Below are 26153 nucleotides of genomic sequence, written 5' to 3' on the forward strand. Positions count from 1 at the left end.
TAATAATAATAATGTAGTTTGCACTTAAAATTTGTGAAATCTTACACAGTGCCTTTCCAAAACTATGTTAGAGCAAAACTGGAAATCATGTTGTACAGGGATATCCCCAATTTCAAACAGTGTTAGAATGAAACTGTATTGTAAAAATATCATATTATATGAGGGATACCTGTATTTGTTGTAATGTTGGATCAATAATGCCTGAGCTGTATCCCATTTAGCCCAATGGATAAAAGAGGACTGCCAGTGCTAGTGAGTGCTATAAATAACATCATCGCATTATATAAAACATTTAAAATTGACAATTATATCTTAAATAGTATTACATTAATGTTTTCCTATAATAAAAAAATTAGAACATTTCTTCAGACCTTGTTTTTAATAATTAAACTTATCATCATACATTCTGTAAATATATATCCTACTATATATTTTATATTTTTTACACTTATTAAGAAAATATATAATAATAAATTTAATTATTGTTATTACCGTGAGAGAAAGAGTCCAACTCAGTTGATAGTAATGCCTAATATCATGGGCTGAGATCAAGACAAAGCTATCAAAAACCTTATTTTTTTTGTGTGTTGTTGGTGTATCTATGGTTCTTCAATTAAATCCAGGATTCAAAAAATCTATCTTTAAATAAACTCCAGAGAATAAACATGCTTTTAAAAATAAATAAATCCCAGGTTGAAACATGTAATATATTTTGACAGACTGTACTGTATAGCTAATATAGTTTAGAGCCACCATATTCAACCTGTGGCCCATTGAGCTTTTGTGAGTAGCCCGGACATGAAAGAGAGCAGAAATAATTACGTTGACATCTGGAAATAATTACCACTTCTGGAAAGTAGTGCCCAATCAATATAAGACTGTAAAAAAATGTACTCAAATTTTATTTATGTTGTTTGCATCAACATATCTATGTGAAACGTCATACTCAAAACTGAAATATTCAAAAAATATATATAGAAACTGTCTTACTGATTCATAGCTAGAGCGGTTTTACGAGTAGCATGCAGCAGTTACAAAGCCTGATTTAAATGAATCGATGGCCAGATGGCCGAGCGGTCAAGGTGGCAGCCTACCGCTCTGGGGGACCCAGGATCAAATCTGGTCGGGTCAGTGAATCCCCCAGGAATTTTTCGGAGAGTGATCCGTTCAGATATGTCGGGGCCGTCCTTCACCACCTGGTTGCAACATTGCGGTCCAGCTATAAAAGGCCCTCTTAGTGCGCACCGGGCAGAAAAAGTATTAAAAAGTGATTTAAATGAAATGGTGAAAAAATGTTCGCAATATCAACAGTCACACTAAATTTCTAGGGAAAGTAAGAAATTAAGTAAATTTTTTATTATAATTGTTATGTCGCAGCCCATGTGTAATAGCTATCATGTGTATGTGGCCCAAGAGAAAAAAAGGTTGAGTATGGTGGGTTTATAGTGACAGATAGAGAGTTTAAATAAAATTCTACCTCTTAAAATTGTCTAAAGTCAGACAGCACTTACTATTCAAAGGTTTATGGAAATATTTTTTGAAATAAAATTATAAATATTTCTGAATATCGAGCAAGGAAAAGTCAAAATCAAGTTAATAAAGTTTATAAGATAAAAGAGCTTATCAGCTGAAAAATAATTAGGAAAACTCTAATTCAAACTCATTATCTCTTTCCAAAAGAGATGGTGAATTTGGACCACATGATGATAGCCAAGATCTTGATTCCTAAAATGACATTGAAGCAGACATGAATGATACAGCAGCTTATTTACAGCAGCTTTTAATTTAATAGTTACCTGTAATAATTAAATTAAAAGCTGCTGTATTAGCAGCTTTTAATTTAATTATTACATTGTATATAATAATGTAATGTAATATGTAATAATTAAATTAAAAGCTGCTGTATTAAGGTAACTATGAAAACAATANTTTAAAATTGACAATTATATCTTAAATAGTATTACATTAATGTTTTCCTATAATAAAAAAATTAGAACATTTCTTCAGACCTTGTTTTTAATAATGTGACTTTAATTTAATCTTGCTTAAATATTAATCATAATGTAATGTAATATGTAATAATTAAATTAAAAGCTGCTGTATTAAGGTAACTATGAAAACAATAATTATTTCAAATGTTGTAACTGTAACCCATAAAGATAGTAAATAAATAATTTTGATAGCTTAAAAAATATACAAGTACAATAGAGCGTCAATTTCCCGAATCAATTGGGAACTGGGGTTGTCCGGATAACTAATATTTCGGATAACTGATTTACGTACGAAAAAATAGTTTAATGTATCCGATGTTGAAATTTTTCTCCGTTGTGTGTCGTTTTGCATTGAATTTTCGTCGATGTTAAGCCTAACAAAGACTATTGTATCATTAAAAATTATTTTTTTATTTTGTACAAACAAAATAAATATATTGAAAAATATAAAAACAATAAAACATTATACTTCAGAAGTTAATTTAGTATCAAAAACGTAAAATATTTGAGTAGCCCAAGACATAGCCAAAGATTGCAGCGCCACAGCACTGGCGAAAATTTAAATTTGCCGACTGGAATTCTTTCGGATGATTGACTTTCGGAAAATCGACACTCTACTGTAACTAGCAAATGAACCAGGCATTGCTCAGGCAAAAGATTTGGATGATTTGTTAAATATTGTGCATTTGAAAATTAAGTTATTACTATCAAAAACAAAAAAAAAAAAAAAAATCACAGCTAAAATAGTATAGTAGAAGCCATCATTTTTCAGGTTAAGCCTTAATCCTCTCACTCTCCCCTGCAGGGGAATTTCCAAAAATCCCTTCTTAGTGTGCATACCCTAACTGTGTACCAAATTTCACCTCTTTAGGTTCAGCGGTTTGCTCTGGGCAATGATGAATCAGTCAGTCAGTCAGGACATGTAATTTTATATATACAGATTAAAGTATTTCTTTCAATTTTTACCCATTTGTCTCCTGTTGCAAGATGATAAACTCTGGCCTTGAAAAAAACCACAGCTCTTCAAATAAACACTGAGAGATTGATATGTTTTAAAAATAACTGAGCTTATTTTGAGTTTGTTTTACAAAAACCTCTGGATACAAATACAAATGTATTATCAAATATATATATATATATATATATATATGATATATACTATATGCAGTGGTGATATTCGAAATATTTAACAAAGGGTTCGCTAACAGAAACTTTTTCCTTAACCTAACCCCAAGCCCGAGATATCTCGGGCAAGTTACATAGCGTTACATAAAACTCAGGCGTTTGGACCCACTACAATTTTTTTTTTTTTTTGGATTTTTGGAATGTTTTTTAAGTCTCCAAATTTTTTCAAAAATTTTTTCCCGCGCGAAAAAATTTTATCGCGATTTTAATTTACCTTTAATGACGCACGATTCACGCTTAATTGCTTTTTAATTGTTTTTTAATGGGAGTTTGATATCAAATTTCATTCATCGTTCTAAAGTTGTAGTGCACGGATTTTCCTTCGGTAAAGTTATTTAAAGCTAGTTTCTGATGTCAAAAACGACCTCCGATAGTTTTTAAATTTTTTTAATTAATAGATTTTATTATATATAAGTTTAATTAAGTCGGGGGGTCGGAAATCGCAATAAAAATTTTAATTTTTTAAAAATATACGGCCAGCTAGTATTCACCCTACTATAAACCCATCGCCTCCCGAGACTTCTATGAGAATGTCCCGGGAAATCCAACTCCAGCTGTGTTCAAGGTCATCCAGCTGTTTAAACAATGACTCATCAGCGTCAGATTTCACAGAAAGACAAGACAAAGGAAAATAAAATCTGAAGCTTTTTCTTCAGAATTAACGCATTTCTTTCGTTTTTTCAGTTTTAAGTATTTTTTATGTTTAATTACATTAATATCAAAAATTGCTAGAGTCCCAAGGAGTTAACTGCTTTCCCTATGACTTTTTCTCAAGAAAAAACTTTTCTAAATCATTTATTTTATCATTAGGTATTATTATAATAATAGACAGATGTCATCATCTCTCGAAATACAATATTTTTTTTATTTAGCTGTCGATAGCCCGACACGTGTTCCGCAGCCATCTTGTATTTTCTCGCACGCGTGGGATTGTGGGACCTCTCGTATGACTGGACCTAGTTTCAAGAACTCTCTTGAGTCGATCGCGATTGAACCTGGTTTCAGTCGAGATTGAAACGGTCGATGGAGGTTGCACCAAGGCGAACGGGGTATAAGGCTCTAGTTTAGTAGTGTTACAGAGTGTAATACGTATATTTTAATATATTTTTTAAAAGAAACAAAACCACTGAGAAATGTTACATGTGTTTAACAATGGGTTCGGAAAACTTTGAAAATGTTAAGAACGGGTTCGGCCAAACCTGTGCAAACCCGCTGAATATCACCACTGACTATATGTATTTGTATCATCATCATCCGTAAGAATAATACTAATATTTATTTATATATAAAGTTGTTATTTAGACTGATAAAATGTAAATATATTGAAATACATATATTTTTGTCTAGAATATTCATTTTCTGATGTAATTCAAAAGAAATTACATTATAAGATAAACAAATTAAAAAAATATATGTAAGTTATCAAAACAAAACACTTACCCATTATATTCTCGAATAACAACCATAACATTTTCTCGAATTTTTAAAATATCATTTTTCCTTACATTAATATCATTTAGAAATTGAGGAATTTCAAATTTCATCTGTTCCCAATAATTAATTTCTTGTATTAATTTGTGAATATTTCTGCAAATAAATATTACTTACATTATGTCATTATTCTAAGTGGACCAAATTTCATAGAGTCAACAAAAATTTAATCTTGTTTTTAATAATGTGACTTTAATTTAATCTTGCTTAAATATTAATCCTACTTAAAGTTTATGGCGTGAATAAGATATAAGGTTAGAAAAAACAATCCTTTTCATGATGATGACTACACTATAGTGAGAGCTCCTGAGCTAGTGTTTTTAATTTAATTCAAATCTCAAAATTTATAAAGTTCAACAAAGTTAAAAATCTTGGAAGTCAATAAAGGAGTTCATGAAATTTTATCTCTTGATAATGCTTCCTTTTGAAATGACACATCATGTGTTCAGCTCACTTAAAGAAGTTTGACAAGAAAAATCTGGGACTGGATAATAATCTTACTCACTATTTAATTTTAAGCAAATTTGGGGATGTCCAGATACATGGGAAAAAGGATAATTTAAAAGGGGAAGATGAAGGAAGGTCAGAGAGTTTGCCTGCTGTCCCGTCATCTATTAATTCCAGTTACACTTGTGTTAGACAGCTCCTGTTCTTAGGAGAAGTTCTGAAGAAAGTGAAATTTTGCCCTTCCACATCCTCATCCAAACTTTGATATTCCTTTCACAAGAAAGACCTCCTCCTCTTCTACCAACTCAAAGAACTTTTATCTTCATCAATATTCATTATCATATTTGTCAAAACTATCTATCCAAGAAAGGAAGGAACTCTCAAGGAACATGGTTTGGAGGTAACTATCCTCACACAAACTGATTATAAACTCTCTCTGTTAGCAAATTACTAAGGCATGTTGGAATATAAATGATTTATATTGTAATATTCTTTGATAGACTATATAAAATATTGATTGTATAGCATTTATCAATAGTTCTCTGCTAGATGTAATTTCTGCCCTAGTTTTGAAGTGTACAGTACATTGATAATCTCTTATGTTCAAATAAATCTTTATTGTTTTATTGTTAAATCAGTAGTAGAGTGAATCACTTCTGGGTTCCCTGTTTCTCAATCTCCTCCTCCATTTGCTTTCCCAAAGTTCTCCATATGTGACTGCTTGCGTGCATGTTAAAAAAGTTTTCTATGGATGTAAACTCACAGGTGATGTCATATCCTGACCTAGGGCAATGTTGTACCTATTCACAATAGTAAGGAAACAGTAAAGAAATTAAAGCATCTAATTTAACAAAAAGATATAGAATACAGTCCAGATCTAGCACCATTAGACTTCTGGTTGTTCCAAAAATTAAGAATGTTAAAAGTAAATGCTAGGTTAAGAAGCTTTACTCAACTTTAAGGGTCAAGAAACTTTACATCAGAAATTGAAGTTTAAGCTGATGTATGTTAACTGTAAAAGAATAGATCAAACACAAAAACCAGAAAGATTTTCCATAGAATGCAAGAATGGGATTGAATAATTAAAAAATTGTGTCACTTTAGTTGTTGATAATGTGAAAAAATGGATATGTGTGATTAAAATAAATTATTTTTACTACTTTTTAAAACTATTCAAATTATTCTACCTCTTCCCAAACTAATTTTATATAAAGGGAAAACTTATGAATCAACTATTATAATATTGCAAGACAATCTTATTAATTCAATAATTATGATTAAAAAGAAACACAAATTAAAACATTTTAATTTTATTTTAGAAGATTTTTATTGAACTGTAAACAAAATAATAATAATATATAAAAAGTTTTTAAAGTACCTATCAAAATTCAAATTAAGCATTCCATTTTCAATTACACTTTTCTTTACTAGAGGTACTTTCAACTTTATTACAGATTCCTAGATAAGTAAAAAAAATGTATAAATTATTTATGTTAACAAAAAGGAATTATAAAAAATACACACTATAAAATCAATTAAAATAAATAAATAACAGCTTACCACTAATACATTCATATGAGAATCTACAGGGTGGGAAAAGTCACTTAACACCCCTGCTACAAAATATAGAATGAACCCAACGATTGTACATTGAGTCCATCATGCAATGTGCATAATTCTGTAACTGTTTGAGGTAGGTCAATAAAATCTTTCAGCAATCAATTCCTTATGAAATTATGACCCTAAATAATGTGTCACAAGATCCCTTCCCATTTATAGTTTTGGAGGTGCATTCATAATGGCTGCCATCAAGAGGTCGGCCGTGCACATAATACACATTAGTCTGTTTCCACCTTGGTCTAATGTGTTCATGACATGAGTGAATTAACTTTGGTTACATTCTATATTCTGTAGAAGGGGTGTTAAGTGACTTTCTTTCCCACCTTGTAGACTAAAAGCACCTTAGAAAAAGTATCATCAATTGACATCATATGACACATTCAAATAATACAAAATGGTAGAAATAGATATAAGGTGATCCAAGAAGACTTGTCAATAAAACATTTGAAATCAATTCATTTATAGATCTATTTATAATTAAATTATTTAAATTTTATATAATTTAGATCATTTTATTTTCCCAAATTAACTGATTATGAATAGAATGGATGATTGATAATAAGCAGAGTCTACTGTAATATAACAATCATACTTGTACACTTGTAGCTGACAGGGGCAGAAGACAGGTGCACTCAGTGGTATTACCTGGCTTGAAAATAAAGAAAAGAAGGCAGAAGGTGAAGGTGAAAATACAGAAAATAGGATAGGGGTGGAAAAAGGGAGGCACAGGTGTCTTTGCCAGATTTATTAAATAGAAGTAAAAATATAAAGAATACAGAAATAAAATAACAAACAATACAATAGTAACATCAAAAATGTACCAAACACAAACACACTACACTTTGTGGGAATGACATAGAATGTATGTACTGTACATTATATACATTTATGATCAATTGTTGAAGTAAGATTTACACTACACAAATGCACTCACTGTTGTGATAATCGATAGTCAGATTCCAACACTCCAGTTGAAGCAAGGAAATCCATAAAACTTTTAAAAAGTTTTTGATCCATGACAAAGTTGTCCATTTTGCATGGCCAGTTGAGTCCTTGGGAAAGTGCAGTCCTTAGAAGTGTTTCTTGTTTGTGTGAGGTTATCACAATCAAATATATAATTTCAATGCAAAAATGTCTTTGTAATCCAAAAAATTATGGTAGACTGTCTCTCAGCAATTTTCGGTTAGAATTATGATTTTATTCTCAAATTGAACATTTTTAAATATGCATTTCAGATTGTATAATATAATCCAACCTTTCCTCAGTGCTGTTTTGAAAACAATAAAAAATAAATAAAATATATAAAAACCAAAAAAATTTAAAACACAGCAACAAATATACCATCAGAAAATATTATAACAATCACTTATTCATAATTCTAACTGAAAATTGCTGTGAGACAGTCTACCATAATTTTTTGGATTACAAAGACATTTTTGCATTGAAATCTAATATACAGCAATCCAATTATATTGCAAATATATAATGATGAACACAGAGCCGCTATAGGGCCTAACCATACCTACCATAGGGCGAACGGAGCAGCCACTCCAGGCACTAAGTCTTAGGGGGCACTTCAGTGGTAAAGAAAATCAAAGAAAAAAATATTTTTTTCACTTTTCGATATTTTAATTGCAAGCATGTGGCCAGTATGTGAATGAACTTATCTGTTGAGATGCGCATGGGTCGAGTGCATCGGCAGGGTTCCACCCCTAGGCGCCATAATAGGATCTTGCTCCATCCTAAAACTTGCCTCGGGCTGGCACTGGATGAACATCTTGTATTGAGGTGTTGTTAAAGCCACATAAGGGAGTGTCTCTGTGACCAAACCAGTGAAGATAGGCCTCAAGGTTGCCATGTCTAGTAAAAATTTGTGTATTTATATATATGATGGAAAGATGCTTCAGTTTAAGTCTTGTCTCTACATTGAGGATGAAGGAAAATGTTATCCTTCCAATGTTACCATTCTCCCATTCCCTCTGACAAAGGCTGATAGCAGTAGCATGAATTTCTCAAAGTTGTAGTAGATTTCTCAAAGTTGTTTATCAGCTGCCTCATTGCCCGCTAAGCCTGCATGCCCTTTAACCCAGGTTAACATGATTGAATTACTGTTGTTTTGGATTTTATGAAACACCATATGAGAAAAGTAACATGTTGAATTTCTGAGCTTTTGGATGATGGTTTGGCTAACACTGCAAATCCTTAGTATTTGGTTCTCAATCCCCATGTTTCTAAGATGATTAACAGCTTTACAAATGGCATACAGATCTGCTTGAGGGACTGTACAGAAGCTTTCTAGTCTGTATCCAGCAGTATAGATCAGAGTTGTTGACTTACTTTTCATTATAACATATGCTGCTCCTACCTTATCATTTTGTTTTGAGCCATCTGTGAAAATCATGTAAGTACAGGTAACCCCGTATAACACGGTACTTTTATAGCACGGATTCACTCTGACACGGTTCAAGAATTGGGTAAAACCCTCGTACAACAGGAAATGTAATAAATTTTTACATACTTAAGTAATAGTAGTTCACAAAAATTATTATTTTCATGAACTATTAGTACTTAAGTATGTAAATTTTCTCTTCTCGCCTTCTGTCGATACACGTGGTCCTTCTCGAAACTTGTTTCAATGTTGCCAGATCGCGACGCTTCTGCTTCTGATGTTGCCGAATGTTTTTCCCTTATTCCATACTTGCTTTATTCTTCATAAGTGCTTAGCACCATATAAGGAAATTTATAAAGACCTTTTAACTAGAAGCAAGCAATCTAAAATTACATACATTTTGCAAAAGGTAAAGCATGGATCTGAAGATAATGCAGAAAAATGCTCAGAGGATAAGGATAACTTGCCAAAAAGAAAACGCTCTCGGTTAATTAATAGTGTTTTTAGTGATGACGAAGAAAACATTGTTTAATTTATATTAATATGTATCACTTAAAAAAATTTTAATGAAGATATTTATCTTAATTATGAAAATATACTAGCATGTTTTTTAATTTTTGGAACCTAATCCTCCTTTTCGTATTAGTTCTTTGTTTTGTATAACATGGATTCACATAAAACGGCAATTTTTTGGAACGTAACTACCGTGTTATACGGGGGTTACCTGTAGTTGAGACTATCTTCCAGAGATTTAATAGCAATAGATGAGTATTTTGCTGGATGAATGTTAAAGATTTCATGAGGCAATGTGACTAGCCTGTTAATGAGGGATATACTCATGTTAGGAAGAAGACCAATGCAAATAAAGTTAACAATTTCATCATCATTCTGATATGTGATTCCATTTTTTCCTAGGTACCAATTCCAGATCACTTTTTTTTTTTTGTGGTTTTAGACCCCTTACCACTCAGAGCACAGAGGCGAAGAAGGTTGTTTATTAAAGAGTGTTTTGCATTGGTTGGGTGTCCCTAAATGGGCTCATAGGCACCCAAGTAGGGCTCATAATTACTAGTCCCTTGTGAGGGCTCATAAATTTACATTTATTTGTTATGTCTCAGCTTTTATTGTGTGTGGTATATTTTATGTAATGCTTATTTAACTTACCAAACATTTTTATTGATCAGGAGGAAGGGAAAGGTAGATAGGATAGTTGCAGTTTGTGTCCCCAACCCACCTGACCTAACCAGTTTTTTGGATTTCTCAAAGTGGGTAAGAAGAGAAGCCACAGTGAGTAATCCAGCAATAAAGACTTCCAGCAAATTTGGAATAGTGATTTTTAAGGGAGTGCAATACCACTGCTGGTATATGCTACAGCCTTCCGGGAGGTCTGTAAATTTAAAGGGGGAGCTGACCGCCATTTGGGGGGAAAGAAGGTGGAGGAAACCCGGAAAAACTCCACATGGCCAGCCAGGGAGAAACCAAAAGAAAAGTTTATTAAAATTCTCTGGGAGTACCACATCACTTCTTTGGCCCTAATATGTAGGGGAAGCACACCTGCAATTACCTGTAGAGCTGCAGTAGGAGCCATTCGATATGCTTTGCAAAGCAAAAGGAGAGTAATGAATTGAATTTTACTCAGTTTCTTTTGATTCCTAATTGTATCTGTGCAGGTTTCCCAGAATGGTGCTCCATAAAGGATTGTTGTTTCTATACAGACTCTGTAAATCAGGGGTCGCCAAAGTGGTCGATGCAACATCATTGGGGGGTCGATGCGGCTAGGGGTCGATTGAGGGGTCGATTGAGGGGTCGATGCGGCTAGGGGGTCACAACCTTTTTTTTTTTTTTGCTTATACAGAGACCACAACGTTCTTTTTTCTTCGCTCATACACATACACTTGTAATAAAACTTTACGGTAAGGGTCAATGTGAGGCTTTGGAAAGTGGTTGGGGTCAACGGTTAAAAAAGTTTGGCGACCCCTGCTGTAAATAATCTTGATATTCCTATCATTCAATCCCCAATCCTTTGTTAGATAAATGAAGGGCATTGGAGAGTTTAATTGCCCTGTCAGAAGTTTGATTTAAGTGTGTGGTCCACATGAGCCCTTGATCAAATATAGTTTCCAAGTATTTGAAATTCTTTGTATTTTTAATTCTATTGTTGTTAATAACTATCCCGAATGCCTTTTTTAACTGGTGTCCTTTTGACATAACAATATTTTGGCATTTTCCGTAATTAATGTTTAGTTTATTTAATTCACACCAGTTGTTGATTTTTCCCAACAGTTTGCCTCTATTTGGAGAACATTATTTTTGTGAGAAATCATGACAAGGGTGTTGTCTGCAAAACCCTGTAATTTCCAATCACAATTTTTTTCTTGTATTGTTAATGTGGAGAAGACTGTCATAGATAATATTCCACAAACCAGGTGAATCCTGTGGGCATCCTCTTGAAATTGATCTTATAATATATTCTTCATTGGCAATTGTGCCAGCAGTTCTGTCTTTCAGATAGTCATTGAGAATTTGGAATAAATTTTTTGGGCATCTAAATAGTTTAGTGGTCAGCAGTTATGAAACAACTTAAAGTGTGTTAAATGCATTTCTAAAGTCAATTAAGATCAAAAGACAGTGTTCCATTTTCCTCCAAGCTTCTTTAATAAAGTTTACAACCTCATGAATAGCGTGGTAAGTTAATTTTCTTTTAACAAAACCGAACTGGACAGAATGAAGTCGATTTCTTTCGTTTAGAAAGTAATTAATACAATTAATGACCAAACCATCGAGGACCTTCTGTGAAAGTGATAAAAAACTGATCGGTCAAAGTTGATCTGCTTTTGTAATATTTGTGTTACTTCCTTTCAGTATGAATCTGACCTCAGTACATTTCCATAGATCTGGGAATCTTTTTGTTTCAAGACATTTGTTGAATATATACACAAATGCAATGGATAATGCCTTAAATGCATGTTTGGTCATTTTAGGAGTAATACCATCATGTCCTGGAACTCGATCGCTTTTCAGTGTCGTAATAGCCTTTCGTACTTCTTGAAATGTAAACAAAATATCATCGTCAGAATCAAGAGGAATCCTGAAATAGCAGGATTCCTCTTGATTCTGACGATGATATTTTGTTTACATTTCAAGAAGTATGAAAGGCTATTACAATCAAAGGCTAATTCAATCAAGTCTGTGTCTGGTCCTGGGTGTCTTCATTTTCATTTGGGAAGTGATTGTCGAAGATATATTTTATTGTGTCAATGTAATTATCAGTAAATTGCCCATCTTCTTTCTGGATACGTGATGGAATGGTTATCTTTTTATGTGGTTTGCAAACTATATAGTATGGATCACTCAACACATTCTTTTTCCCCATTTTTGTGCAAAAGTTCCTCCATGCTTGGGTTCTTGTTTTATTGATCTCTGTCTTGTAATTATTAAAGTGAATCCTATATTAGGCTCTCTTTCTTTCCTTTTCAGTAAGATCCTTTTCCTGTTGAAAGTTCTTTAGAAGTCTTCTCACTTTTCTTCGTTGAAAAGCCAATTCTTCATTCCACTATGGAGTATTCTTATGTTTATGCTGTTTTGTTGTAATTGAATAATCAAATGCAGTTATCATTGAAGTAGTGAGATAGTTGGCTAAGAGGTTTATGTTGTTAATGTTATTTATTTCAGTTTGTGCCCAGATGTCTCAAAAAAGGTCTTTGAATAGTGTCCAATCAGTTCATTTTGACATTATCAGATTATTAGGATCAGTTTGTATACTTTGTAGCATCCACTGAATATATCTGTGATCACTTCCATTTATTTCATCATTATATATAACATTCGATGTCTAGATGTCATGCTTGGTGATTCGTTAAGCACAAGTCTATCCAGCTTTCACCACGATCTGTGTAATATGTAGCAAGTTCACTTAGATTACACTGCACAACAATGAAAATGTTTCAGGCTCAAAATTAGCATTTTCTTATGTATTTCCATCTGCTGAATTCAAAAATCACCATAAAAATGACCAATTAGCTCTTGCTTTGGAGATATAGTGACATGTCAGTTTTTAGGGTCTACATTTGAATTTTGGGGAAAATTTATTTTTTGGGAGTTGTCACACCTCTCAACACCTCTCAACTGTTCTCCATATGTTTCTAGGTTGAATTTGAACCATGATCCAAGTGAATGGAGGCTATTCATAGAGTCCTCCAAACCTAGTTTGAAAGCCGTATTACTTCACAATGGCAACCGTCTTCTTTCTATTCCTGGTCATGCTGTTCACATAGTGGAGACTTAAGCAAACATGACAGCCCTCCTCAATTCAATCAATATGCTGAACACAAATGGAAAATCTGTGGTGATCTAAAAGTCATTGCTGTACTCTTAGGAATGCAACTGGGGTACACTAAATACTGTTGCTTTTTATGTATGTGGGACAGTAGGGATAGGAAATCACATTACATTCAAGCAGACTGGCCTGCAAGAAATCTTGACTCTACCAAGAAAAATGTCATTGCCAAGCCTCTCGTGGACCCAAAAGATGTTCTTCCACCCCTTCATATCATGCTGGGTTTAATGTCTTAAGTACATTTAAGAAATTAAACTTAATCGCTTTAGTTTCTAGCAATTTTTGATATTAATGTAATTAAACATAAAAAATAAAAAAACGAAAGAAATGCGTTAATTTTGAAGAAAAAGCTTCAAACTTTATTTTCTATTGTCTCGCCTTTCTGCGAAATTTGACACCGATGAGTCATTGTTTACACAGCTGGATGACCTCGAGAACATCTGGTGTTGGATTTCCCGGGACATTCTCATAGATGTCTCGGGAGGACAAGGGTTTAAAGTAGGGTGAATACTAGCTGGCCGTATATTTTCAAGTATTTTTAAAAATTCAAATTTTTATTGCGATTTCCGATCCCCCGACTTAATTAAACGTATATATAATAAAATCTATTAATTAAAAAAATTAAAAAACTATTGGAGATCGTTTTTGATATCAGAAAGTAGCTTTAAATAACTTTACTGAAGTAAAATCCGTGCACAACAACTTTAGAACAATGAATGAAATTTGATATCAAAATCCCATTAAAAAACAATTAAGTGTTAATCGTACGTCATTAAAGGTAAATTAAAATCGCGATAAAATTTTTTCGTGTGGGTAAAAATTTTTGAAAAAATTTGGAGACTTAGGCTGTGTACACACTAGGCGTTTTTAAACGCGCGTTAGCTCGGCGTTCGACGAGCGTTTAGCGGAGCTGGAAATGGATGTGGAAGTGATTGCTTGTGTGTGGCTCCTCTATCGTCGCTATAAAAGACGACGGCAGAGGCAAAGAGAATTTTGGGTGCACCCAATATTACGAGATAGACTGACGCATGAAATGTTTGCGACGTTGTATCCAAAACTAAGACAAAATAAATTCAAGTTTTTTAATTCTTTTAAAATATCTATAAAATCCTTTGACGATGGTTGGTCTCTTTTAGATTTCATCAATAAATAGATAAGTATCGAAATGATCGTTCTCCATTTCAGCACATATATCTCAAAGCGCTCAGCTGACGCCCGCAAAATGCGCGATCGAATGTACAGTAACATGGCAGCACATATATCTCAAAGCGCTCGGCTAACGTCCACAAAACGCGCGTTTTAACAAAAATCTATAAACGTGCGTTTAACACGCGCTTGGCCAAAAGCACACGTTTGAGTGTGTACACCTACATAGAACTCTTGGTTCTTTAAAACGCGCGTTGAAAAATGCCTAGTGTGTACAGGCTCTTAAAAAAAATTCCAAAAATCCAAAAAAAAAATTTGAAAGGACTGAGTTTTCTGTAACGCTATGTAACCTGCCCAAGTTAACTCAGGCGAGAAACTAAAGGGGTAATTAAGTATTAAGTTTAATGCTAGGCATTTAAGTACTTAAGAGACAACTTTCCTATTTTGAGTGATACAAAGGTTAAGGAAGGTATTTTTGTTGGACCACAAATTTGACAACTTGTAAAGGATCCTGCATTTGACTGAGTTTTGGAGGGAAAAGAAAAGGAAGCTTGGGAAGCCTTAAAGGGAGTTATTCGTGAATTCTTAGGCAACAAATGAGATGATAACTACACTCAGTTGATGACGGTACTTCTGGAAAAATACCATAAACTAGAATGCAACATGTCTCTTAAAATCCATTTTCTCCACTCCCACCTAGACTTTTTCCCTCCTAGTTGTGGAGCTGTTAGTGATGAACATGGAGAAAGAATCCACCAAAATATTTCTGTAATGGAACAAAGATATCAGGGCCATTGAAATGAAACGATGCTTGAAGATTACTGCTGGTCTGTGTGTAGGAGGGATGTACTGAAACTCACTTACAAGAGGCAAGCCAAAAGAAAACAATCTCTTAAAGTCACCACATGATTTTCTTCACACCAAACCATTTGCTAGATATTCTTCCATCAATTTAGAATTCTTAGAATGTAACTGTAATTAAAAAAAAATTCAAAAGCACTTTCAATGTTGTTAGCATATGTAATTAAAATGTATTGTTTTCTCTTAAGCCGTTAAAATCACATACTGCCACCTATTGCATATCAGAAACTAGAGCTAATAAAAATTTTTCTTTGTAATATTCGATTTTCTCACACCAAAATTAGTAAGATTTTACTCATGAAACAAAGGAAACATTCAAAAACATTTTTTTTGTTGTGCAGTGTTGAGGTAATAGCATGTCTTGTCATAAATTCTACTACTTGACACTCCCTTGCATCCCACTCTGGGTTATGCCAGACTGATGATTTTGCATTGAAATCACCTCCTTTTATGCAGGGTCCTGTTATTTGAGAATAGATCCTTTCTAGTTCTTGAAGAAGAGATTGAATATCATCATTTAGAAAATTGTATACTGAAGAGAAAGAGATAATCGTATTATTTATTTTGGTGTTTAGTGTGATAATGTTCATTGCATCAAAATGGGTCTCGATTTACTTATTGCATACAACAATGCCAACTTTAGAATTTGACACAAAGTTTTCTGGTGGAAATGTTTGCCACCTTCCGAAATAGACCAAGGAATTGTAAACAAGATATGGTTCTTGTATCAGAATTATGTCAGCATCCTTCCCTTCAGCAAACTGCATCACAAGAGAGGAAGCTGCTCTGCATCTCTGAGTATTGATTTGTAAAATGGAGAAGGATTTGACAGATATAGAGGAAGCTGTGTTGTGATCCAGGTTCATATCACAATCCATAATTTATATGTTTCACAGTGAGGTTCTTCATTTGATTTGTAATTGGGCAATTAGAGTTAAATACATTGTGGTTTGTTGAAAAAAGCTTTTCATCCGGAAGTTCTTTATTCGCCAGTCTGCAGTTGATGCAACAGGGAGGTTCATCTTTTTTGTGGCATTCATTAAATCTGTGACTCTTTGAACAGTGACTACAACGTTGAATTTTGGGGCAGTCTTTTGCCAGATGTTCAAAGCAACAGCATCTATAGCATCGAGAAAATGATATATAATCATCTATTCTTATGTTTGCCCATGACATAGCAACATGTTTTAACCTTATAAGAATTTCCCTTATTTTAGATTGGATGGCTACCACCACATACCTGCAGTTCTCCTTAATTTTACCATGTTGAATAGCTGTACTGAATCAACAAGACAACTGAAACTCCTCTTCCCCAATCTCATGTAAGGCTTCATTTTGGTCATACATTCTTTTAACTATTTGAGTTTTGTCCACACTGTTAAGAACGTTATAAAGAATCAATCTTGGCATTCTTCCTGCCGAAACCCTGCATTTAACTTTATTTTCTATTTCTGAAATAGCTTGAACTGCTATAAGTAATGTTTCCCCTTCTTTATGGCTCCCCACTCACATGCAGAAGCCATTGTTTTTGATACATACAACTTTTACTTTCATATTTAATTTATGGAGTTCTATTTTATTCATTATAATTGATTTAATTTCTTTAATATTCATTTTCTCTACTTTATTGTATGAATCTGAGTAAATTAGGAGAGCATGACCACCTCCTGGGCCCTCTGTATTAACTTTGTTTCCAAGTGAGCAGTTAATTACTCTGGTTGTGTTGCTGGGCTTCGTGGGCCACTTAATTGTCTGAGAAAGATGACCGTTGAGGTTTAGGAGCATTCTCCTTCTCCTTGTTCCTTAATTTGAAAATAATCCCCAATGCTTGATTAAGAGATGTGAAGAGATAGCTGCCATTATTGCAAATCTCCATCCTATCTACTTTGTTGATGTAATTGCTATTTGTATATTCAGAACATAATTTAAGAATTTGCCCTAACTGCATGCTTCCCTCCCTAAGAATAGTGTCTTCAAGAGACTCTAAAATCTCTGTTAGTGAACTATCCATTGGTTCACCATTGGATAGTTCCATCTTCACATAATAATCCTGAATGTCCATTACAGGTAAATCCAAACATCTCTCAGCAAACATCCCGATATAACAGATCGTGAAAGCGTTTTATAAACCACCAAACAATCCAGAAAACTAACAGTTCATAAACACTGTTACAAAATATTTAAATAAACCATTAGAACCATTAATGGTTATAGCCATTGTAACAGTCAACGAAGAAAATGAGGAAAAGGTAAATTGCAACAATTTAAAAATTTATGGGCTAATCGACCCCAAATTTTTCAGACTTACTACTAAAATGGCTCTGCACTACACACTATACGAAAAACTGGTTAGGCCTACCCAGAGTATATAACAATCATACTACGGTACCTAATGTTCATTAAGAAAAATTGCTTATTAAACTGCTTTTACAAGCATTTTCAACCTATTTTTATAAGCCATCTTCAAGCTTAGAACTCAAAATATAAACTGTTACAAAAATAAAACATTCAAATTATCAAATTTTACATTTAAACTTAAAATTTTGAAATACAAAATTGAAGGTGAACAAAATAAATAAATAAATAATGAATGAACAAGATATGATATTTAACAAAAATAAAAACAAAAAAGAACACAGGAGGATACATAAATCACAACTTTGTTTTTTTGATTTTATTTTGGTTTTTGTTTTTATTAAATATCATATCTTGTTCATTATTGACAAGACTATGTCATGTTTATAAAGTCGTACTGCTTGCTGTGTTATCAGCTTAGAGGTATGAAGGAGTACATGTCAGGAGTTGATATTTGGCACAGAATATTTGGTGCCCAAATCATGTGCACATAAAAAAACCAGACTTGTAGATACTCAGGGGGCCGAGAATCAAGTCAAAATAAAATACAAAATGACGACACTCTCTACAAACAGGCAGTAGTGCAATATTTGCACATGCATTGCTGGTTGGAAAGTTAAAAATGCAAACGCTGTGAAATCAAATTTTGAAAAATGCATGCGTTGGGAAGTTCGAAATGAGAAATTGAATTTTGATAAATGAATCTTTGAAAAAAAACCCATTTACCAGTCCCATGTTATTCTCCACATATCTCTGGTCACCACATGCTGACCTTGTCTGGTCGACCCGAGATATCTCATTTCAGAATTGAAACATTTTTCAAAGTAGATGGCGCAAGTTGTTATAATTTTATATTAAAACTAACTTCCAAAATATAATTTTTTTTTTCCTTTTACATTTATTAATATACAGTAAAACCTGTCTATGGAGACCACCCACAGTTCCTTCAAAAAGTAGTCTTTTAGACAGGTGGTTGTCCAATACAGGTGGTCCTGTAATAACATATTTCCATACGTATTTTGTCACTTTTTAGTCATTTCTACTAAGTAAAACTCAAGGTGAGCAAAAATAAGCGAATTTTTTCAACGATAGGGCTATATTGGTATTTTATTTTATTTTAAAGATTAATACAATATTCGCATTTTCTCGATTATAATGCACACTTTCTTTTTTCTGACTTAATTAATTTGACTCGGTTCTTTTCGTTCTCTCCTCAGTTATGTGTATTACGTCATCAATATACAAGCGTGTCCTATCTCTCCATCACTTTGCTTTTGGTTTTCGTTAGTTTAATCTTATTTTAACTTTAAAAATTCTGTATTTTTTTATAGTTTCTACGGAAGCAGAAGAATAATTATTCTCCCGTATTACAGTAAATGTTTAAATGCGTTACGCTTTATTACATTTATGAAAAAGTGTAACACACTTAAAATTTATTGTAATACGGGAATATAATTATTCTACTACCACAGAAACAATTATAAATATGGGTTATAAAAATTCTGTATTTTTTTATAGTTTCTACGGAAGCAGAAGAATAATTATTCTCCCGTATTACAGTAAATGTTTAAATGCGTTAAACTTTATTACAGATGTGTAAAAGGTCGCTTAATTCTGATAAATAAAACATTTGAGATATTTAAATCCTGTAAGAATTTGTTGAAATATGATTGAAGTGCAAAATCATCAGTAAGAAAATTTAATATTTTCTAAACGAGTTGAACGATTGTTTCCTGTTTACTTAGAATTAAGTAGAATTTTCAAAAATACTCATATAATATTTTAAAATTTTAATAAATGCTAAATGGAAATTTAATTTGGGCTTCTTCATAAAAAATTATGTTCAAAATATATAAATTCTTGTTGATTTTTTTTTTAATTATTATTCTTACAGTATTGAAGTTATGTATACAGTACGTTTATTCGCAATGATTTGATCATTTCTTTATACTTTTAAACGATATTAATGACATTTTAAACANAAAACTGATTTTTGCATTAATGCGTTTATTGTTTTTTGAATATTTTGCCTGCGAAAATTACTTGGATATTATTTTTCTAAAAATATCGTGGAAATAAGGTAGGTTGATACAGAAACTATTTATCGTGCATGTACTGTATATGAGCTTCAAAATAAATAAATAAAAATAGATTTTATCAAACGGTGAGATCAGCCGATTAATTGTATCATGTACAATATTTTACACCCCCAAGGAAAATACTGTAGGTCTACGGTAAAATCAATTTCGTTTTCTCAGAGTTAAACTTCACCGCTAATTGCTGTTGTGATAACTTTAATATGATCTTCTAACAACAGCACTTTGCATTTCTTTTGTTTTTCAGACATTTTCCAACAAAATGAAATGAATTTCCTTTGTTGCGAGACTAATTTTTTAACACCTGCACCTAATTTCAAGGGTGGGAGAAGTGCCAAGGATGGGTTCAAACAAGCGTTTAGACTAATTCATTATATTAGGAGGGGGAAACGTTGTTGAAATGGGTTCTTACAATAGTTTAGACCAGATACATTCACGAAAGTGGTTGCTTATTACAGGTGTTGTATGTTGTTTTGGACCAAAAATCAATGCCCATGGTCGGATTACATAGGTGGTCATTTAATACAGGTAACTTATATGAAAACTGTGGATAAAACTATTCCATGCCAGAAATTTTTGCCAGTTTTGACAGGTGCCCATCGAATGCAGATGGTTGCCTAAGCAGTTTTCACTGTATGTGTGTATATACATACAGTGAATAGTACTGATACAGTACTGATTAGTAGAAATGATTAGTAGTGATAGTACATACAGTACTGATTAGTAGAAATCAACTCTAAACACTAACTGGATGAAACTGATTGTTAGAACCTGACCAACTGATTTTTGAATCAATATTGTTTGTGCAAAATAAAAAAATAATTTCGGACAATACGATACAACACAATAGCCACAATTATTTTTTTCAAAAACAGGAAATTTTCGTTAGGCATCGACAAAAATTTAACCCGGGGCGACACACAACAAAGAGAAATTTTAAAATTGGATAGGTTAATTTTAAGCTTAAATGTAAAATTTGATTATTTGAATGTTCTATTTTTGTAACACTTTATTTTAGGTTCTAAACTAGAAGGTGGCCTATAACAATAGGTTGTAAACATTTGTAAAAGCAGTTTAATAAACAATTTTCTTCAGCAAACATTAGGTGCTATAATACAATTGTTACATCTCTATGCTGAGTGCAAATTATATCCTACTGTAATATACTCTTTTTGCTTTTTGGTGTCAAAGACAAATTTATTTTCATTTCTTTAGCCTATTAATGTGATAGATTCCCTTAAAATAAACAAATGTACTGATCATAACAAATATGGTTTAATTAAATTATTTCATTTTTATTTTATTATTTAAAATGTACATACTTTTTACAAAGTAAAAAGCATTAAAACTGAAACACTGGGCAAATTTAAAAGAATTGGAACAAATATAAAACTTTATTTGGCTGATGGTCAACAGAATTGAAGGTTTTTTTTAAATAATAATATCTGAAGATGATAGTCTGTTTTAAAAATGTTAATCAAGGTTGTTTACAAAAAACTTTTAAATGTAGAGTTTATGACTAGTTGCAAAATAAATGTAAGCAAAACTTACAAAGTATCAGAACTCAATAATGAAAACAAATAAAATTCTTTAATTAAAACATAACAATAATCTAGTTTATTGGAACTTACTTGGATGACTCCAATAAAGCAGATTTTTTGTTATTCATATAGAGCATTGTATCAACAGACTGTATGAATTAGCAAATAATTATTTATTTGTATTTAACATTTAAATGAAAATTCCTTCACATTACAAATGAATAATATCAGATATTAAATAGCCTTTCATTACATACAAGTATTAAAATTATTCTTATTTATATTGTAGATAAATAGCTAAATAGACCATACATTTTTTTAATATTTTATCTTCATAACAATATACTAAATTGTTACTCACTAGTACTGATTAGTAGAAATCAACTCTAAACACTAACTGGATGAAACTGATTGTTAGAACCTGACCAACTGATTTTTGAATTAAAAATGTTTTGTTTTTTAGAAAATCCATGGAGATGAGACTTTCTATAACTAATAGAATGTTTTATGTATTTATCTTTTTTGAAAAAAAAAATGAGATGGCAATTTATTGAAAAAATAAAATCTTTTATTTGCAAATATTCCCTGGCATTAACAGATGTTAAACTTAAGAACAAAGTAAATTACAATAAGGTTTAAGTAAGTCTACTTGGATGAAAATACCATAAAATGTTATGCAACACTCTTTCAAGGAATGTATCACTTCCAATGCTTTATACTACTGCTGATAAAATCCAGAAATTCTTCAAATTAGTTAACTGATTTTCAAGAAAACTAGTTTTTAATATCAGATATAAAGCAGTTTCAGAACCACTTTAAATTTAGTAGAATTAATGTTTCATTATTGCATTTTATTAGTGCTTTAGTAAATATTAGCCAAGATTTATAAGCATACTTGTATCATGTATTATTCCAGCCAAAAAATAAAAATAAATGTTTCTTTCATGTTGTCAAAAGCTGGAATCTAAGTATTTAACAAATAGCATTTGAAAACTATTATTTTAAACTTAATTCATATTAGTTTTCTCATTAATTTTAATTTTAAAATGATATCATTCAGTGTACAAATTGTAATGTTATACTGAAAATTTTCTGGTAAATACATACTAATTATGTTAACATAAATTTGTCTCAAGTTGTTATTTAAAATGAAATCTGTTTGTGAGCCTGTAAAAATTAGGTGAGTTTTACAAGGAGACCCTACGGCTTTGGAGAAACGTATTTTGTTGATCTTTGGTGTAGAGATAGTACACCATGTGAGTGTACTACCTGTAAAATACTAAAGTGCAATACTCAAATATAATCGAGAAAAACGAACTTTTTCGAACTGTATTGAAGCAGTGGCTAATAGACAGTAGTGTATTATGAGAGTTTACTTTCCGAAAATAATTTAATTGCAGCATTAAAAATTTTTTTCATTTAACACATCCAATGTATTTTTGTATAATTATGTGCCTATCAGAATAGCATTTTCAGATAGTGTATCAGAAGATGTTGTTGCAATTAAATTATTTTTGTAAAGTAAACTCTCATAATACGCTACTCCATCTTTTAGCCACTGCTTCGATACATCACTGTATAAAGAGTTATCATCAACAGTTTTTTCATTACAACGTGAAGAACTTGCTTCTCTTGATGACATTATTTTAATTATAAATTAATTTTTCAAAATAAATTTCACTGCACAAATATGTCTATTCGTGTTGAAATTCAGAAACGAACTGTTAAAGAGTGAGTGAAAAAGAACTCCGATAGAAAAAACGCTCCTAGTGAGAATTAGATCGGAGGTCACAATTAGATGGGAAAGTTGACACATAGGTATCAAGAATGCACCATTATTGTTAACAAAAGTAAAAATATTAGACTTGGAATAGTAGAAATTAAATTAAAATAAATGAATGAGTAAATAAATAAATACATTATAAGTATTTATGAATAAAAAAAAGGAAAAAAGTATACACAAGAGAATCAAACCCGAGCACTCAAAAGTACGAGTCAGGATCGTTGCCACTCAGCCACAGGACGCTCAAGAGGAAGCACGCATAACTTGTATATAAAGTGCTAAAAAAAACTTTAAGTTCATTTTTCTCGATTAAATTTGAGTATTGCACTTTAGTATTTTACAGGTATACTACACTAACATGGTGTACTACCTCTACATCAAAAATCATCAAAATCTGTTTCCCCAAAGCCGTAGGGTCTCCTTGTTAGATTCAATGATGCTCTTTATTTGAATAAATACAATACATTAAGTCAATCTATTTTTCATGAGTAAATTGAAAATTGCTCAAGCATTCTTATAAAGGCAGATTTGTTGGCTATCATCTAAAACTTATAGAAGAATTTTTACATAAAAAAATTTAGCTATTGGCAAAATGAATATAATGTCAATAATAAAAATACTTTAATTGCTTTGTATTAAACTTTAAAAAAATTCTATCCTGAAATATGTTTGTTTATATATATGAAACAAGAATGTGTGTTTAAAAAAATTTATCTAAAGGAAATTAATTATTATTATTATTAATATTTTAAGAAAAAATATTCTAGATTACATCTGAAATATCATTATATATAATAAATATAACTTACTTTTTCTGAAATTTTGCACCACTGGTTATACTGATATTGTATAAAATCTTTTAACATAAGAAAAAGTTGTTGATATTTGATTAATGCATCTTCTTCCATATCTGACTTTGATAACCAATTTGCTTCTTTCAATTCCTGAAATCAAACATCAAAACAATTGAAACCTCTGAATTAACTTTATGCAATAATAATTAAAATAAATAATCATATAATGCTGAAAATAAACAATTTTATTAGGAAATTTTATCATTTAATTACATATTCCATTTTATCAAGAATTTTCAATAAAATGATACTTACTATTTCTATCTTTATGTATAATAAATTATAATAAGAAAGCTATAATATTAAAAGTCAATTTGCACTTAGACAAATGATTATAATTTTTTCGTCTTCTTTATCTTGTTTCAGAAAAATTAATTCATACATGCAAAAGTCATCTTTAAGGAAACACTACTAGTTTTAGATTTTGTTCCATTAAGGGTGGACTGTGAGCCTAAAAACATTTGTGATTATATTTGTTAAAAAGTCTTTTATATTTAAGGTCTGAAGCAGTACGGTTGTGTCTATTTGAGCTGTCTACTTTTGAACATAAAAATACATAAGGATATTTCAATACACGTATTGAAACACAGAAATAAGAATATTTTCGATTTTTATTTTTATACAAAATATTTTTGTAGTTGAATATAGTAATTACAGATATATTTTTCAAATCAAATCAAAGTTTATTTAGCGTATAAGGCTTTCGCCTGTTACAAGGATGAGATTTATTAATACAACATATTCTTCCGCCACCATTAGAACCTTCTTCATATAGATATTTAACATTAGTTATCTAACATGTAGTACATACATTTACTAATTTACTCTACGTTTTTATTCACAAGTTGCTTCGCATAGTTATATAACTTAAAGATAGTATTGATGTTTGCTTTGTCAAGGAACTTGTACATATCTGTTTCATTAGAGCAGTTAACTAATCGACCAATATCAGAATTTGAATATTCTCATTTCCGTTGCAATCTTCACAAAGAATATGAAATTTTGATAATGTCTTACTACAACTTGGGCATTTGGATTGAGAGTAGTCTAAGAATTTATCATTAATAATTATCCCGTTTTTGTTTAGTCTTAACTATATAAAGAATTTTTTTAACATTAAACGCAAGATTTGTCAGCATATAACTATTATTTAATGGGTAATTTAAAATTATTTTATACCAGCTTGTATTATTTCGTTTCTGTATGTCTTTGATATCTTGGACAATAGAGTTTTCCATTATTCTATGTATTAATAAATTATTTTGCTGTTCATTGATATATGATTGATCCATAAATAGTCTCATCAAACATCCGTATGTGTTAAATATCTTCGATAGTTGTACTATCCAATTTTGTTTTAAATCTGTGATCTTTGATGTTTGATATAATACATTCAGTAATTTTGTTGTTAAATCTTCAGAATTTATAATTTTTTGTAGAAATTTTATATACCTTTTTATTAATATGGTGTTTAATTTATATGTACTTAGTTCCATTCTTAGAATGCTGCCAGGAATATTGTATTCTAATTGGAAAATTCTACAAATAAAAGTATTTTGTATTTTTTCAAAATCATTGAATTTACCTGTAGACCAGATTAAAGATGCGTAACACATCGACTTAATGATAATTGAATTAAAGAGTTAAAAATGTATTCCCAAATTCTTCCTTTTAGCTTTACAGAATAACACTATCATATTATTTATTAAATTTTTGCCTTTGTTATTGAGCTTTTATAGTGTTTATCAAATAATAAGTTAGGCATGAATGTTATTCCCAAGAATTTAACTTTACTAACAGCTGAATGGGACCAAGCAAGACTACTGCAGGTAGTTCGAGAATGTAAACACCGGCATTATGTGGAAGCCTGGCAGATTTGTAAAGCAAACCATAAAGGCCTTGCAATCAACTTTCGAGTACCGACAAAAATATCAGCAGCATGGTCCTCAAGCTTAATATAAAGCCTTAATAATCGAAGGAAGCAGATACTATGCATCCTTATATTCTAAGCTATGTATTTATGTGCGATGATCGGAGGTGGTAACTTTCTATACTTAT

The 26153-nt window shown here is 31.5% G+C and overlaps 1 protein-coding gene across 1 annotated transcript in view; it reads right to left on the reverse strand.

The window, feature by feature from the left end:
- LOC111628805 (dynein heavy chain 2, axonemal-like) overlaps positions 1-26153 on the reverse strand; it is a 116449-nt gene that overhangs the window by 22249 nt on the left and 68047 nt on the right. The window contains exons 12-14 of the mRNA XM_023372652.1: positions 24051-24185; positions 6493-6572; positions 4617-4763 (exon numbers count right to left, since the gene is read on the reverse strand). Of these exons, the coding sequence (XP_023228420.1) occupies positions 4617-4763; positions 6493-6572; positions 24051-24185 (362 nt within the window). The remainder of the gene's footprint in view (positions 1-4616; positions 4764-6492; positions 6573-24050; positions 24186-26153) is intronic.

Source organism: Centruroides sculpturatus, unplaced genomic scaffold (assembly GCF_000671375.1).
Source record: "Centruroides sculpturatus isolate CEXI.00-Female unplaced genomic scaffold, Cexi_2.0 scaffold34, whole genome shotgun sequence".
Taxonomy (NCBI): Eukaryota; Metazoa; Arthropoda; class Arachnida; order Scorpiones; family Buthidae; genus Centruroides; species Centruroides sculpturatus.